The sequence below is a fragment of the Aspergillus fumigatus genome, chromosome 2 (genome assembly GCF_000002655.1).
Source record: "Aspergillus fumigatus Af293 chromosome 2, whole genome shotgun sequence".
NCBI lineage: Eukaryota > Fungi > Ascomycota > Eurotiomycetes > Eurotiales > Aspergillaceae > Aspergillus > Aspergillus fumigatus.
The window spans coordinates 4,449,259-4,464,274 of NC_007195.1; the positions used below are offsets into that span (position 1 = coordinate 4,449,259).

Below are 15,016 nucleotides of genomic sequence, written 5' to 3' on the forward strand. Positions count from 1 at the left end.
CCACAGCTCTCTTGCCATCAAAAGAGCTGTAAAGTAGACAGTTACGGATCCATCCCGAAAAAGTCCGCATCATTAGGGTCAATATCCGCAAGAAGCAAGTCCGCAAGAGACTCGTCAGCGTCAACTAGATCCTGCAATTCCTTCCCTATAGCAGCCTTCGCTTCCAGCTGGCCGGCATCTCCGTCCGCCTGCGCTGGGTTCTGCAGTGCAAACCTCAACAGGTACACCGCGCCCCGCAGCTGCCTCTTCAGCTTGGTCAGCGTGGTATTCGTCTCCTGGTCCTCAGCAGCACTCCGCCCCTTGGCAGCCCGCTCGGCGATTTCGCCTTCTTCCTCGGCTACACGCAGCCAACACGAGCAGAGCGCGCCGAGGATCTCACCGCGCCATCGCCACAGGCGCGGATGCGCGTTCAGAATCGTCGCGCGTGTTACGGCTACCGCGGAAAGGAGAAGAGGCGGGTATGCTGTTCCGAAAGGGTTCGACAGCGTACTGTACAGCAAGGGGACGATCTCCTGGAGGTACTTTGTCGTGTGGATGCCTAGCTCCAGGAGGAGAGGGTACATCTGGTTGACAAGAAGGGTGGAGAGACGCGGGTACGGGAACGAGGCGAACGAGGAGATTGAGGTCCTGTTTGTTGAACTGATGTGGTGGAATGAGGAGATGAGGTTCTCTCGGAGAGTTCTCGCCACGCTGGAGATATACTTGTCTCTGTTTGCGTTTGCAGCTGATCTGGAGGTGGCAGTGTGGTAATTTGTTTGTAGGAGGGAGAGCAGAGCTGGGTAGGCTACCCCGAGCAATTTGATGGCGTCATCTTCGGGTGTGATTGATGGCAATGACAGGAGACATGGTCTGACGGCGTCCTCGAAGACAGACGCCAGGTTTGTCCTCTGGAGGATGTCAGATTTGCTTTCCCGGATTGGTGTGAGGAGTTGGGTCAAGAGAAGGCAACCGCGTGTCTTGTAGGTGACACTATCGTCGTCTATCAGGGCAAGAATTGGTGGGACGAGTAGTGGAAAGTGGGCTTCTAGATAAGGTCGATCCTTTGCCTGTATCATAGCAATCAGCAATACGACCTAGCGCTGGGGTTGAGGAGCGTACCTGGTACTGCGCAATCACCCAGGCTAGCACTGTAGTAGCGTATACAGCACTGATCTTCCACAGCTTCGTCGCCGGATCGATGATACTAGCATCAAATCGCGGTAGGGGTACAGGATGAAAGTTCTTTCTGCCCTCGGCAGTAATCGCAGGATTTTTCGTCTTCGCGAATACCGGCTTGATTCTCTCTTTGAGGATCCTCTCAATGAGAGACCAGAAGGAGCTATCTGCTTCACTATGGGCATTTGTAACAAAGTTCTCTAGGATTTCCCTCGTTTTCATATAACTGTCTTGTGTCGTCCAGGAATCTTGCTCAGATGTGAAACTCGCCAGCGCTGTGATAACATCTACTGCGTGCGCCGATTTCTGAATCCGCAGAAGAGAATCCAGCGCAACAAGGACAGAGACAGCAAGTTCCAGTTGAAGCTTATTCTCACGGATCGTTTCAGACTTGTCGACTATGTCGCGTCAACATTCCGCAACATTGAGAGAGAGGAAAGGTCTGCGACTTACCGTCATCGGATCCTACCTCTGTCGTCGCGAAGACTACAGACGGAAGCGCAAGCTCGCTGGCCCACTGATATAGATTATTGCCAGCAATCTCGTCAGTCTCTGATAAGCTCTTCGAGCTCCGGCGTGTCAAAAATGCCTGAGCGACAAGAAGATTCTCGCAGGTCTACTTCGACGTTATCAGTGCTTGAACAACCCGGTATTCAAGGGAACTTTCTTACGGTTGATGTATCCTTGACTTGATAGGATGATATATTGTGCCATAACAGATCTAGATCTTCAGGTACGTTTATGCTGTCTAAACGTGCCTGTGGGATTATACTAGAGTCTCGTCGCTGGAGGGTCTCACGTGCCACTGTGTGGAGCTCATCCATCTCAATAAGCTCAATTCACGGTGGTACACAGCTTCCAGTAGAATTATTCTCGGCTCATATAGAAAGAAATTTTATGAGTTGTGGGATGATGGAGGAGAATGTTTTCTTCTATAGCTGGGAGTGGTCTGTCGGGTAACGATTACAATTTGTAGCGAGAAATTTGCGGGAGGGAAAAAGTATTCATGTCATGGTTCTTGGGAGTAATCATGTCTTTCCATGGGTCTCAGCAACAACTACAGACCTAACTCATCCTTTCTATCTATCAAATATTTGAGGGCCGTTTCCTTCTCTGTAATTTCAGGGTGTAGAAGTTGCCACTTAAACACCATATCCAATGCTCTGCTCATCCAAGGCCCATTCTTCGCCTCTAGAGCTTTCATGATTTCAGCCCCATTCACGATAGGTTTCATTTCACACACGCCTTGCAGGTTGTTCTGAATGATATACGATATAAATCTGTCATATTCTTGGATCACTGTTGGTCGAGCACAGGTCAGTGCCACAAATTCATTCAAAAGTATCAGGTGTCATGTGTATCTTTTTTCTCACCTGACAGGAGCTCTGCTCCTCTCATGACCTCCTGAAGAATAGCCAAGACTATGCAGAGTCTCCAATCCTTCTTCCAGCTCTTGATGTACAAGCCGATCTGTTGCCGTACTTCGGGAGTTGTTCCGTTCATGCGGCCCTCCAGGAGCGAAGACTTGACATCAATAATGGATCTCCAACTGGCAGACGCATCACCAAGAACGCTGGTCAACTTATTATCAGAACGCAGGCTGTCTCTTGCCACTTCTGCCGCTCGAGGGGGCAAGGGTTTCGCTTTCGGCCCTTGTGCTACGCGCTGTGGCACGCTAGACCAGGGTGCTAAAGCGGCAATCATCCATGCATGATACGACTCGAGTGGACTACGCATGAGGAAGTCGCGCACGTTCTCTAGTGCGGTCTTCGATGGCCCCTCAGGATGCAGCAAAGATTCCAAAGCATTGTAGGCTAGCGACCAAGTGGATGTATCGGCGCTGACGTCGTCTTGGTGATTGGCGAAGATAGTATGGTAGAGACCAAGTCGATCAATGAGTTGCAGCGCGCCTCGAGGATCGGGTCCTGACCCAAAGTTAACATGCGGCTCTGTTTCAAACCTAACTGGATTTTGCAGACCTTTGAGCATCTTCTCCAACTCTGTCCCCACGCGTTCCCTACTGATCTTGAGTTTTAGTGCCACACTAATATCACTGTTCTGCATCGCCCTTTCAGTGTTTGGATCGATTTTATAGCCCAGGCGACTGGCGAACCGTATCAGTCGTAGCACACGTAAAGGGTCGTCTTTGAAGGTCTGGTATGGCTCCATTGGAGTCCGGATAATCTTGTCCCTCATGTCTGAAAACCCCCGTCCAGTCAAGTCTTCCACCTTGGATTCGTTTAGATTGTAGAAAAGAGCATTAATCGTTGCATCGCGACGCAAAGCATCTTCTTCGGCGGTGCCGAACTCCATCTGTGGGTTCCGGCTATCATCCGTGTACATCTCCTTTCGAAGATTAACCAGATCGATATCGAAACCAAAGATCTTGGTTGTTACGGTTTCCAGGTGTTTGGACTTTTCCGGATTTGCTTCAATTTTGTGCAGGCTGACGATAGCCTCCTTCATGTGCCCATTAGGGTGGTTGCGCTTGTACTTTTCCAAATTTTCAGGAATGTCAAGATAATCTTTGAGGGCCATGCCAAACTGGTAACCAGTCATGGAGCTGATTCCTACATCGATATCATGACTGTCGACTCCAAGCAGCTTGTCCCTCACCCATCCTCCTGTGAATCGAAGCACCATGTGTGGGGTATCCGCCTCGCTTGCGCCGGCGGCGATTGCTCGTTCTCGTATGTAGTTGGCGACATCAAGGAGGAGTTCTTTCAAGGTGTTCTCGAGGGGTGTAAGCTGTATCGTAGCCAGCGGCTGAGGTGTATGGGAGGAAGTCTGCGCCACCGTCGCCATTGTGTCGGAGGCACCCTCGTGCGGGGCAGTCACGGATATGCGTCTTCTCTTGGGTGCTCTTCCTTGGGGGAGGGTCGAACTTTCTTGATGGCGCATAGAAAGTCCGCCAGTGTTCAGTCCAAATGTTCGTGAAAAAGACGTTGGATACGCGCCTGGTGCGAAGTTCCTCGAATGTCGCAGGGATACGCTTGCCGGCCTGGTTGGAGTAGGAAGCAAAAAGAAGGATGGGCGCAATAAAGAATGACAATCAAGCAGGAAGCGCAAAGCTGAGGTATTTGACATCGACACAAGCCATGCAATGAGTATTATACTTCTGTCATGAGTGCAGAATATGTGTGACTCAATCGAAACGCGTAGGAGTCATGAATGAATCTTTCATTCCCTAGGATAGTGTTGTGACGATTGATGGGGCTGAAGATCACCACTACCGCCTTGTCATAACTCAACAGCGACAATAACATCACTATTGTAAGCTGGATTTGGAAGACTACATCAGATATATCTCCGGGAGTATATTGTTTTATTGCGCTGCATAAGAATTATTGAATTTATTCTCCGAGTGATCATCAGCGATTGGACGAGGACGAGCAGACGTTCCAGTCCCTTCGTCTGCCCTCCTCAGTTGTACCACGTTTTTGTCCGACTGCCTGGCCATTTCATCTTATCTTCCAATCCACTTCTCATTAGGTATCTATCCTAGGGGGGTTCTACTTGGTTCTCCAGTCTATCCTCCGACGCCCTCTTTCCGGCCTCACCTCTCGGTCCATGGGCTCTAGGGTCTCCTTTACCTTTCTTTATCCTGATTTAGAAACAATTCGATGTCCATGACATCGCCTGGAGATGCTTCTCCGATCAAACCTCCGCCGTCCTTTTCGCCCGGCGTGCCGCGTATCACAACAAAGACAAGATATCCAGACCAGCGTCGTGATTCCTCCTCGTCAATAGACCCAGACTCCCTTGAAGCCAGGAGAGGATTATCACCAACGCCTCTCTCCGCTACTACCTCGGAGCTTCCGATCCGTTCTGCGTCGCCGCACGGTCGGCCGCCTAGATCGTCAACTCCACAACTAGCCAGGTCGTCTCTGGGCTCACCGTTGGAGGGGCATGTTGATGGTACGGAAGATATTAGATCACTGATCATACGGTCTTTTTCTCCTACTGTCGGAGTTTATGCGTCCGTGGATACCGATGATCTAGTACGGGAGAAAGGTTTCAAAGGCGGCTTCTGGGAGTTGATCCGGCCATTCGGAGAAAGCGTTCCTGGGAAAGTCATTATTCGGGATAGCGTTGGATCGAGTCGTGGGTGGGAGGATTACGGAGTACGCTTTGTGGATCTGGGAGGTCGCCAGCAGTTTTTCGCAGGCCCCGACACGGGACAGAACTCTCTGGCACAGCTGGAGGATGTGTTGGACCGACAACTTGATGCGGCAGATGAATTATTGGGCGCTCCCCAGCGCCCGAAAGACCTCGCGAATTCCCTTGCGACTTCACCGTTGTACAAGTTCTACCTGCGTCAGCTTTTGTCAACGGCGTCGGCAGCACCCCACGAGACTTTCCGCCATCCCGTAGCCAGTGTGATTGCCATTAGCTCACGCAATACGGCTCCATTAGAGACTCTTCGCCAGTTGTATGCAGATACAAGCAATGGAGACCGGAGGTTACCGGAGTGGGTGCACCCCGAGTATCTTCGTTACTATGTGCTCGTTCACGACGAGGACCGGGATGACATCGCCGAGTCAACCAAGCTCTATGATCAGATGAAGCGGCATTTTGGGCTGCATTGTCATTTACTAAGGTTACGCAGCATGCAGTGCGTTGTGACGGATGATGACAGCGCTCCAGTCCCTCAGTGCGAATGGCTCTCGCCGTCAGAGCATCTAGCAAGCCAGGACGGTATGTCGTTTTTCACGTGCTCCCTTCAGTCCAGATATCTAACCGATACCAGAACCACTTGTTGAGCTTGACACCGAATATCGCCCATACCTCTTTGACTCGGACGTGATGGCTATCCGGGTTTTCGTTCGGGAGTTAGTCGCTCAGTCAATCGTTCCGTACATGGAAAATAGAGTTGCCGTTTGGAATGATCAGGTGGCATCTCGAAGGCGCGGTATTAGTGGCCGTTTCATGTCGATGTCGCGGAAATGGGCAGGGTTCGGTTCTAGCTCGCGATCTGGCATTAATGGCTCCGGTGGTGGGAACTATGATTTTGCGCGCGGATTCTACAAACCAGACACGCCTGAAGCGATATTGCGAAAGATGGCTGACTTTGCTTTCATGCTTCGTGACTGGAAGCTATCAGCATCCACCTATGAGCTCCTACGTTCCGACTATACCAACGATAAGGCTTGGAGATATCATGCCGGTGCTCATGAGATGTGCGCAGTGAGTACGCTGCTGAACCCAATGGCCATGCCAGCGAAACCGAGACTCGAAGCCATCGATCAGATGTTGGAAACGGCTTGCTATTCGTACCTCACGAGGTGCTCTGATGCCCCCAACGCTCTGCGTTGCCTATGCTTAGCGATGGAATTGCTGAAGTCTCGTGGCGGGTTTGCAACTGAAAGCGCGGCTAAATGGGCCATGCGGGCCATGGACCTAGGTCTAGTCGGCGGGATAGGGCAGATCCTTTTCAGCGAAAGAATCTCGGCGTGTTATGCTTCTAGGCCACCACTGACCGGAGTTAGATGGGGCGGTCGTCGCAGGAAGGCTGGGATGTGGAGCATCCTTGCGGCTGACCTCTGGCTCAGGGTTGGAAAGCCAACTCTGGCGTCTTCTTGCCTTGAGGAAGCGGAACGCTTGTATGCCGACGTTCTTGACAGCGACGGAGTATTTCCCATGCCAGAGATGCAATCATTCGTTGATAATCTACGACATACGGTGAAAGTCGAATATCTTGGTGCTCGGGGCTTAGGCCCTCAGGAGGAAGTATCTACGACTGAGCAGCTTGAGCAGCTGGAACCTGAAGAAACAAGCGAAAAGCTGGACAAGCGCCAGAATCGGAAGTCTTTGATTGGCAACCCTCTGGATTCAGGCGGCCTTACTTCGCCGATGACGGGGGATAATGAAACTTCAGCGAATGACGACTTTGAACGAGCTTAAGATGCGTGAAGCGAGCCACACGTGGCATATATTATGACATATGGTAGCTATAGAATTTGGGCAACCACTTTAAGTCAATCAAAAATTTGATCTATTAATCTCCACATATAGAGCACTACAGACAAAAGAACATATATAATCACGTGATGTTATCTTATCGATAGAGCGCTCTCCTCAGCAACGATAGTAGTGCAGGTGGTTTGTCTGTTGACATCAGCAAGTCTAGATCAACTCGCCAACTACCAGCTCGGGAGACTGAGTATGTCCACAGCGCAGATTAACATTGGGTCTCAATACACATACCGCACAACACATTCGCAAGCAAAGCACAGAAGTATATACGGGAATCACATGCAGACAATTCAGAAGGCCACAACTTGAAGAGATAGCTTAAGCAACATGAGTGACCTCCTGAACTACATCCTCACACAAGAAGACTCCTTCAAAAAGTCTGTTACCACCTGCATCTCCAAACAGAAGTTGCCCGAAAGCGTAAAGCTGACTATCTTGTTCCAGAAACCGCTTGCCCTCGCTTTACTCCGACTTCACCTTACAGAAGAAGACGAACCCCGACGGATATGCGGTGAACGTCGCTGCGTGGGAGCGAGCCCTGACTAGGGCCGCAAGGCGGGGCTATGTATCGACTTCTCCTTCTCGCGAACCGAGCTCGACGACCGGTACAGCGGTCCAAAGCGACCATCTGATACTGAGGACGGACGATTCTCTGTTACGAGATCTAGAAATACCTGAGTATGGTCGGCCGGTGGCGCTTGGTGCGATGCTCGTATGTCTCAGCTTCCAATCTCCTGAAGATTTGCACTTGCTAAGTATGCTGGTTCCGTGCACAGGATGAAGCGATTCGGAAGCATTCTATGGTCCCATTGCAGGTTTTCAAAGCTAACGCGCTCAGCTTGCAGCAAAGGCAATGGAGGATCATCAACCCCGGGGCGTTGAGCCCATGGAATGTAATGACATGGGGGATGAAGCAGTTGAGAGGATTTGTCGTCGGTAGTGATACCCCAGAGACTTCCGCTAGATTACAGGTCCAGGAGCTGGTATTGGTAGAAAACCTAAAGGTATGGCTCTCTCGCAATTATGCCGACCACGTCCTGATCGGATTCCACAGGAGGCAGCAGATCGGGTAGTGAAGCAGACTCTTGGGGGCAGTCGATCAAAGATGGATCTAATCTACTCTAAAGAACATTTTACAGAAGAGTTCGCAACAGTTCTTAACAAGGACAGTGGGCTTTCAAGCGCTGATTTCGATGTCTTGTTACTTTATCTATCCCGTGATATAGGGGCCATCGCGTATGACGGCAAGGTAGGTTGTGATCCGTGCACATGTATGGGCACATACTGATGTGAACCAGACTATCAGGTTCAGACCTTCCAATGACTCACCACGCGAGATCACCGACCAAGACACTACTATTGCCTCTATCAAATCACTCCTGTCGACTATGACAAAACAAATCGACCGACTGGAGAACAAGATTGAGGAGTTGAACTTGACCGCAAAAGTCGCTATCCAGAAGAAAAATCGTGTCTCAGCATTGGCAGCGGTACGCTCCAAGAAGCTGGCTGAACATAATCTTAAGCAAAGACTGGACACTGTGACGCAGCTCGAAGAAGTCTATTCAAAGATCGAAAATGCCGCAGACCAGGTTGAATACGTCCGAGTGATGGAAGCGAGCAAGGGTGTTCTTCGCGGACTGCATACTCAGATTGGTGGCGTCGAGAGGGTTGAGGACGTTGTTGAGGAGCTGCGTGAAGAGATGTCCAGGGTGGACGAAATCGGCAACATCATGAATGAGGTTGCACCGGAGATCGACGAGACAGAGCTGGATGATGAGCTTGAAGAACTGGAGAGTAGGGAGCGACAAGCGGTGGAAGAAAAGGAGGCAGAAAAGACTCGCAAGCGGCTCGCTGAGCTTGACGACCTCGAACAGAAAGCCAAAGAGGCTGCACACACAGCCGCGTCGGAGCAGAGCGTAGATTCGGCGATCGAGGAAAGTATTGAAAAGCTGTCGCACATGTCGGTTGAGGAAAGTTCCGGGGCCGCGGCTCAGTGAGATCTAGGGCACCCATCCCTCATGTCAAAGGCATAGTTTTGGTGCTACAGTGTCTTCACAGCTTCTTCAGGGGCAATCTCTGTGTACGAGGCGACCTGTGAACTACTCTGGAGGAGAACTGACTACCTGCGTTATATTAGGGGTCTGTATCGTCCCAGTTTCATTCTCCGCAATAGTTGCAACCGAAGTGCCTTCAGGTACTGTCTGTGTTTGCAACCTCTCTGCAACTTCTGGCGGTGTTGACATTTCTGTCGACTGCTCAGGTGCCGAAGCCGTGGAGGTTCCATCTCGAGCTGGAGCTGCCTGAGGTATTGTTGTGCGAATCACAGCGTCTTTTCTTTTCCGTGCATTCGCAATCAGTCGCTTGAATTCGTCACCATGGTTGTTTGACCACGCTGCCGCATCAAAGTCCTTGCGCATAACTGTGTTGCTAGATTCCGATGATGGAGCAGCATGTCCGCCCTGGGTGCGCTCCCATACAGCCAATTCGTGCAACAATTCTCGTTTGGACTTGGGTGCTTTCGAGTCGCAGTTCGCATTCCATAGATTCATCCACTCCGTGTGACGTCTTTGCAGAAGGGGCCGCGGGCCCCAGTTGGGTATACCCAAGTCTTTGAGCTTCTTGCGAAGAACATTATCCTTCAGCAGACTATAGTTTATGGTAGGGAGCCGTTCTGGTGGTTTGTCTGTGACATCTTTTGACTTGCGCGAGGCTGGGGACATGGGCTGCAGAGACCTGATTAAAACAGGAGTCAGATACTTAGCATCGTATATTCCATTTTAAGAGACATCTTACCCGAAGGATGCTTGTTTCAAGGGAGCTGGGTCCCCAGTGCAAATATCCAAGTGTTGGAAAACTGCTTCGTTTTTCATTCTCCGGCCGCAAATAGGGCATGCAACCAGACCGTCCTCTAAATACGTTCATATTAGGCGCCATGGCTTCTCCTACCCCGAGCCGAACTTGTTTAAGTGGAGTAAATAACGTACCCGGGATATATTCCTTGTCCTGGTCGTCTTCGATCGCATCCACCACAACAGGCTCAGCTTGGCTGTTCCCTCTTCTGCTTTGTGACCTTGTCCGTATCCCCTCAGACCCAGACGCATCCGGACCATCCTCCTGATCCACCTTACGTTTCTTCGCTGCAGGTTGACCCGTAACATACCCCCCATCCAGACGCGAGTTAGCGGCCTTCCTTGCAAGCTCGAGCATGCTCGGACGAGCGTTTTGGAAGGCTTCCACTAACTCCTGAACCGCCCAATTACGCCGCAGCTTGAGCTCCTGATCCGAGCTCCGACAGGCTGGACATTTGCCTTCAGTACTTAGACATCGTCGTATACATAACGAACAGAACGTATGGCTGCACGAGGTGATGACGGGGTTGTCGAAAAAGTCCTTGCAGACTTGACAACGGAGAGAGGATTCCAGCGGCGAGACGAGCGACAACGGCGTTTCCAGCCAGTCTGTAGAGTCAGGAAGATCAAATGTCTGTTCCATTGAATCAGAGTAAGTTACCGCGCCTTATGGCGTGGGGGAAAATGATTATTTGTATGATCGTCAAGGCTGAAAAGGAAGTCAGAACCAATGGCTACTGCTATCAGAGGCCGCAGCGCCAAGACCGGCTGACTGATACGCGTAAAGTGGTTTAACACGCGTCACTCAGGAAAGGACCATAAATGATCGGAGCTTCTATCCGCAGAGAGGCACAAGCTACAGAAGCGCAAATAGCTGCAAAAGCGAAGATGGCGGTGGCTGATTACAGGAAATATCTCGCAGAGAATGTCCTTAACGAGCGTCGTACAGTACGTGACATTCAAACTGTGCTTTGAGCTCTGGGGAACCTAATGGATTCAGGTCACATATCGCTCGTTAGGTCGAGCTCTCAAAGTCCATTGCAATTTGGCCAAAAGGTTTGTTAATCCACGACCTTATTGCTTAATACTGAGTAGTTAACGCTTCCAGAATGCTATATGAATTCCACCGTACGGAGAATAAGAAGAAGCCGCAGAGTGTGAATGCGACCTACATTATTACCGGGATTCAGAGACCATCAGAGAAGGCTACAAACAGTATTCATGCTGAGAGCCATGACGATGGAGACGATATCATGCAGGGCAGCCCCTTCTTACCTAGCTCGATGCCAAATCAGGATGCGGCTTCCGACGAGGTACCAACGACCTCGATAATTCTCGCGCGCGAAGAAGATTTAGATGGCAAGTGCTTGCGATTGGCAAGATCAAAGTAAGCGGAAAGGGCTCATCGCTAACTTAGATGTAGACGCAAAGGCAACCTTCGAGTCAATATCGTTGATACACATATATAGCTTACAGCCCGCAGTTTTACAGGACCTCAACGTTCTCACCGACGTCCATCGAGAGATGCTGGCCGCTCATGCTCATGAAGATCCTTTAGAGTACGGAAAGCAATGGGGAATGATTCAAAACAAGGACGTCAAGGTATCTTTCCGGAAATTCTGTTGCCATTCATCTTAAGAACATACCGCCTGATGTCTTGTCTTTCAGAGGAGAACAGGCGTGCGGCCCCCTCCACCAGCGCCCACCCCTGCCCAGGAAGCTGCGGCTCCCTCGAAACGGCCATCACAGGACGAAGCGACACAAAAAGTAAAGTCGGAGAGCAAGAAGGCCGAGCATGCAGCAATGACATCACAAACAAAGGCTGAAGAGAAACCACCTGTCAAACCTAGTGAAAAGACTGCGCCGTTGAAGAGGGAGAAGAGTGACCTATTCAGCTCTTTTGCGAAGGCAAAATCAAAACAGAAGAAAGATGGATCAGCGACCCCTGCTGTTTCTGGTGCCGAATCGGTCAGTGCATCCCAGCCCAACATCGTTGCTGCAAGATCTCAGCTGCTGATGAAATTACCAGGCCGAGCCTAGCGGTGCAGAAGATGGTAAGCTCCGCATCATGCACTTCCAGGTGTCAGTGCAAGGACTAATAGATAACAGTAGTTCTGGGAGATGCCTCTGATGAGGAGGAACCCGAAGAGCTCTTCCCTGACTCTGGGAAGTCATCGACTGCCAACAACCGTGAGACGAGAAAAGAACGAGAAGAAAAGCTCAGGAAGATGATGGAAGATGAGGACGACGACGGTACGCTAATTGGCTCTAATTTTCATACGACACTACGATCTGATGGGTACTAACTCGTGTTGGACATGAAGATGAGGAAATGGCAGATGTTCCAGAACCTCCCATGGAGGAAGAAAAAACCATCGACCAGCCACCGACCAAGGAGGAACCCAGGGAAGAGATAACAGTGTCAGGAGGCCGCCGAAGAGGTAGACGCAAGGTCATGAAAAAGAAGACTGTCAAGGACGAGGAAGGCTACCTTGGTGAGAACCTCCGTGCGCTGTCTTATGACGCCCTGAACCCCGCTAACCTGCCGTTTTCTCGCCAGTGACCGTAGAGGAGCCGACATGGGAATCATTCTCAGAGGATGAACCCGCACCACCACCTAAGAAAAAGCCAGCGTTGAGTGCGCCGAAGGGCAAGGCCGGAGGGAAGGCCGGTCAAGGCAACATCATGTCATTTTTCTCCAAGAAGTAAAGTAGTCAATAGTGTAAAATCAGACAAGCAAGCTGTTTCAGCCATGTCCCAGAGCCTAGGTAGTCACTGCAAGAGTAAATCATGTCGAGTCATTTCTTCGTCTCGCACAGACATGGGTATTATTTATTCAGCTTTGCTGGCTCCCCCCGCATATTATGACGATCTCCGCATCCGAAGCGGGGATCAACAAATAGCGACGATCTTTACGCTGCAAGAATCCTTTTACAATGCTACCGTGGGAGTCGGTGACTTCGGTTAAAATCCGGGCGACTATGAAGATATGAGGACATTGGGAGAGCATTGGGTTTCGAACCAGTTCGAAGCGCATGTCCGCGTTCGACTATTCGCGTCCATCACTTCCCCGTCTGGCATGCACAAACGCGACTGTTGAGAGACAATCGCCAAAGCGACACTATTGAATCCTTGAATCTTCGAGATCAGCTTTCGCCCTTTTGAGATCACTTTACATTCTCAGTGTAGAGACGAAAATAGTCGGAGAGCATCCAGCCGGCTATGACTCGTTCACCTGCCGTTTTTCTCGCCCTGGCAGTCGGGCTTCAAGTCAGCGGCACCGCAGGGCTTCGAGACGAGCCTGCCATTCTGCGGCGAGCTTGTCCGGACTATGTCTCATACTCGACTGTACCGCAGTATGTCACCACGTCTCTGTATCTCTACGCGATTTGACTGACCAAGAGCTAATCCTCTCACGTTAATTCAGTCCCCCATATAGTGGTGGTCCATTGAATCTACCCTTCCAACGGCCAGCGATAGAATGTCGCACCTTTTCATCCCCAGAGGTGGAGAAAGTTATTGACGAAGTTACGTCCCGTATGGTGGACAAGGATTTAGCTCAACTGTTTCGAAATGCGTTTCCCAACACCTTGGACACGACCATCCGATGGCACACCGATGGCTCAACTGCGGCCAAAAAGACAAAGAAGGATGGTGCTCAATGGCAAGGACCACAGAGCTTCATCGTAACTGGCGATATTCATGCAGAATGGCTTCGCGACTCCACGAATCAACTATCCGGTTATCAGGCTCTAGCCAAAAAGGACAAAGCCCTCCACAACCTCATTTTGGGTGCCATTAACACCCAGGCTGAGTTTGTCATTCAGTCGCCATACTGCAATGCCTTTCAACCCCCTCCACCCAGTGGCCTTAAGCCAACACCGAATGGGCAGGACGACAAGGTTCATCCGGCATATGAGCCCTCTGTTGTGTTCGAATGCAAGTACGAGCTCGATTCATTGGCACATTTCCTGGCCCTGGGAACCCAGTTCTTCGAAAACACGGGATCAACGGAGTTCCTCACCGAACGTTGGTACATGGCTCTGAACACCCTTCTCAGCGTTTTGGATGCGCAGTCACAGCCGACGTTCAACGAGGAGGGCCAATTTGTCACCAACCAGTACACGTTCCAGCGCACAACCACCGCGGGCACTGAAACTTTGAGTCTGGGGGGCATTGGCAATCCATTGAATAATGGCACGGGTCTCATTCGAAGCGCATTCCGTCCCAGTGACGACGCTACTATTCTCGGCTACTTCATCCCGCCCAATGCGATGATGTCCGTCCAGCTGAAGAAGACCGCGGATGTGATCAAGGCGGCAGGAGGGAGTGCGGACCTGGTCAAAAAGCTTCGGCAGCGAGGGGAGGAGCTTGATCACGCTGTCAGAGAGCACGGCGTGGTCCACCACTCAAAATACGGCGATGTCTTTGCTTTCGAAGTGGACGGCTATGGCTCACGGATCCTCATGGACGATGCCAACATTCCGTCCCTGCTTTCGCTGCCTCTGCTCGGCTACGTTGATGAGAAAGATCAGGTCTATCGCAACACGCGCAAGATGATACTCGACAAGAGCGGCAACCCATATTATCTGACAGGCTCCGCGTTCCATGGCATCGGTGGACCTCACAGTAAGTTTATCTCATCTCCTTCTATCAACCTTTCCATGAACAAAGGAGACGCTAACCATGATTCGTATGCAGTCGGTTTGCAGAACGCTTGGCCAATGTCACTCCTAGTTCAAGCGATGACAAGCGACTCTGAAGCGGAGATCACTGAATGCATCAACCTTGTCCGCAATTCGAGTCTCCTGGGTCTCGTGCACGAATCTATCAACGTCAACAATATCAAAGACTACACGCGACCCTGGTTTGCCTGGACCAACTCGGTCTTTGCCCAGACTATATTGAAGATTGCAGCGGAGAGACCACATCTGATATTTGGGGAGGGCGCGAAGCCGTACATCGTCCAGTAATCGCATATACCCCTCTGTTTCTAATATTATTAGTAGTTCTCTATATACGATCACAGCAAG

At 50.7% G+C, this 15,016-nt stretch overlaps 7 protein-coding genes across 7 annotated transcripts; 4 read left to right on the forward strand and 3 right to left on the reverse strand.

Annotated features, from left to right (window-relative positions):
* Positions 1–41: 41 nt before the first annotated feature.
* AFUA_2G16650 (Tti2 family protein) lies at positions 42–1,979 on the reverse strand (the record flags this gene model as incomplete). Its single annotated transcript, XM_750909.1, has 4 exons — positions 42–1,046; positions 1,099–1,553; positions 1,609–1,771; positions 1,827–1,979. The coding sequence occupies 4 exons, from the start codon at positions 1,977–1,979 to the stop codon at positions 42–44; spliced, it is 1,776 nt and encodes a 591-aa protein (XP_756002.1).
* Positions 1,980–2,212: 233 nt separating this feature from the next.
* Positions 2,213–4,242, reverse strand: AFUA_2G16660 (tRNA adenylyltransferase; the record flags this gene model as incomplete). The annotated part of the gene is made up of 3 exons (XM_750910.2): positions 2,213–2,454; positions 2,529–3,080; positions 3,135–4,242. 3 exons carry the CDS (start codon positions 4,240–4,242, stop codon positions 2,213–2,215), a joined length of 1,902 nt encoding a protein of 633 aa, XP_756003.2.
* A 536-nt stretch (positions 4,243–4,778) lies between these two features.
* AFUA_2G16670 (TRAPP III-specific subunit 85 family protein) lies at positions 4,779–7,164 on the forward strand (the record flags this gene model as incomplete). The annotated part of the gene is made up of 2 exons (XM_750911.2): positions 4,779–5,853; positions 5,906–7,164. The coding sequence occupies 2 exons, from the start codon at positions 4,779–4,781 to the stop codon at positions 7,057–7,059; spliced, it is 2,229 nt and encodes a 742-aa protein (XP_756004.1). The 3' UTR covers positions 7,060–7,164.
* Positions 7,165–7,256: 92 nt separating this feature from the next.
* Positions 7,257–9,131, forward strand: AFUA_2G16692 (putative vacuolar sorting protein SNF7 family protein; the record flags this gene model as incomplete). Its single annotated transcript, XM_001481635.2, has 5 exons — positions 7,257–7,508; positions 7,576–7,843; positions 7,908–8,135; positions 8,186–8,380; positions 8,430–9,131. The coding sequence occupies exons 1-5, from the start codon at positions 7,459–7,461 to the stop codon at positions 9,129–9,131; spliced, it is 1,443 nt and encodes a 480-aa protein (XP_001481685.1). The 5' UTR covers positions 7,257–7,458.
* A 102-nt stretch (positions 9,132–9,233) lies between these two features.
* On the reverse strand, positions 9,234–10,626 carry rad18 (E3 ubiquitin-protein ligase RAD18; the record flags this gene model as incomplete). Its single annotated transcript, XM_750914.1, has 3 exons — positions 9,234–9,867; positions 9,928–10,042; positions 10,119–10,626. 3 exons carry the CDS (start codon positions 10,624–10,626, stop codon positions 9,234–9,236), a joined length of 1,257 nt encoding a protein of 418 aa, XP_756007.1.
* A 187-nt stretch (positions 10,627–10,813) lies between these two features.
* On the forward strand, positions 10,814–12,731 carry AFUA_2G16710 (uncharacterized protein). Its single transcript, XM_077804239.1, has 9 exons — positions 10,814–10,931; positions 10,984–11,039; positions 11,092–11,342; positions 11,407–11,585; positions 11,652–11,951; positions 12,013–12,037; positions 12,096–12,236; positions 12,308–12,478; positions 12,544–12,731. The coding sequence occupies exons 1-9, from the start codon at positions 10,872–10,874 to the stop codon at positions 12,690–12,692; spliced, it is 1,332 nt and encodes a 443-aa protein (XP_077660399.1). The 5' UTR covers positions 10,814–10,871; the 3' UTR covers positions 12,693–12,731.
* A 148-nt stretch (positions 12,732–12,879) lies between these two features.
* Positions 12,880–15,016, forward strand: AFUA_2G16720 (glycoside hydrolase family 125 protein). The gene is made up of 3 exons (XM_750916.3): positions 12,880–13,339; positions 13,411–14,612; positions 14,685–15,016. Exons 1-3 carry the CDS (start codon positions 13,206–13,208, stop codon positions 14,954–14,956), a joined length of 1,608 nt encoding a protein of 535 aa, XP_756009.2. The 5' UTR covers positions 12,880–13,205; the 3' UTR covers positions 14,957–15,016.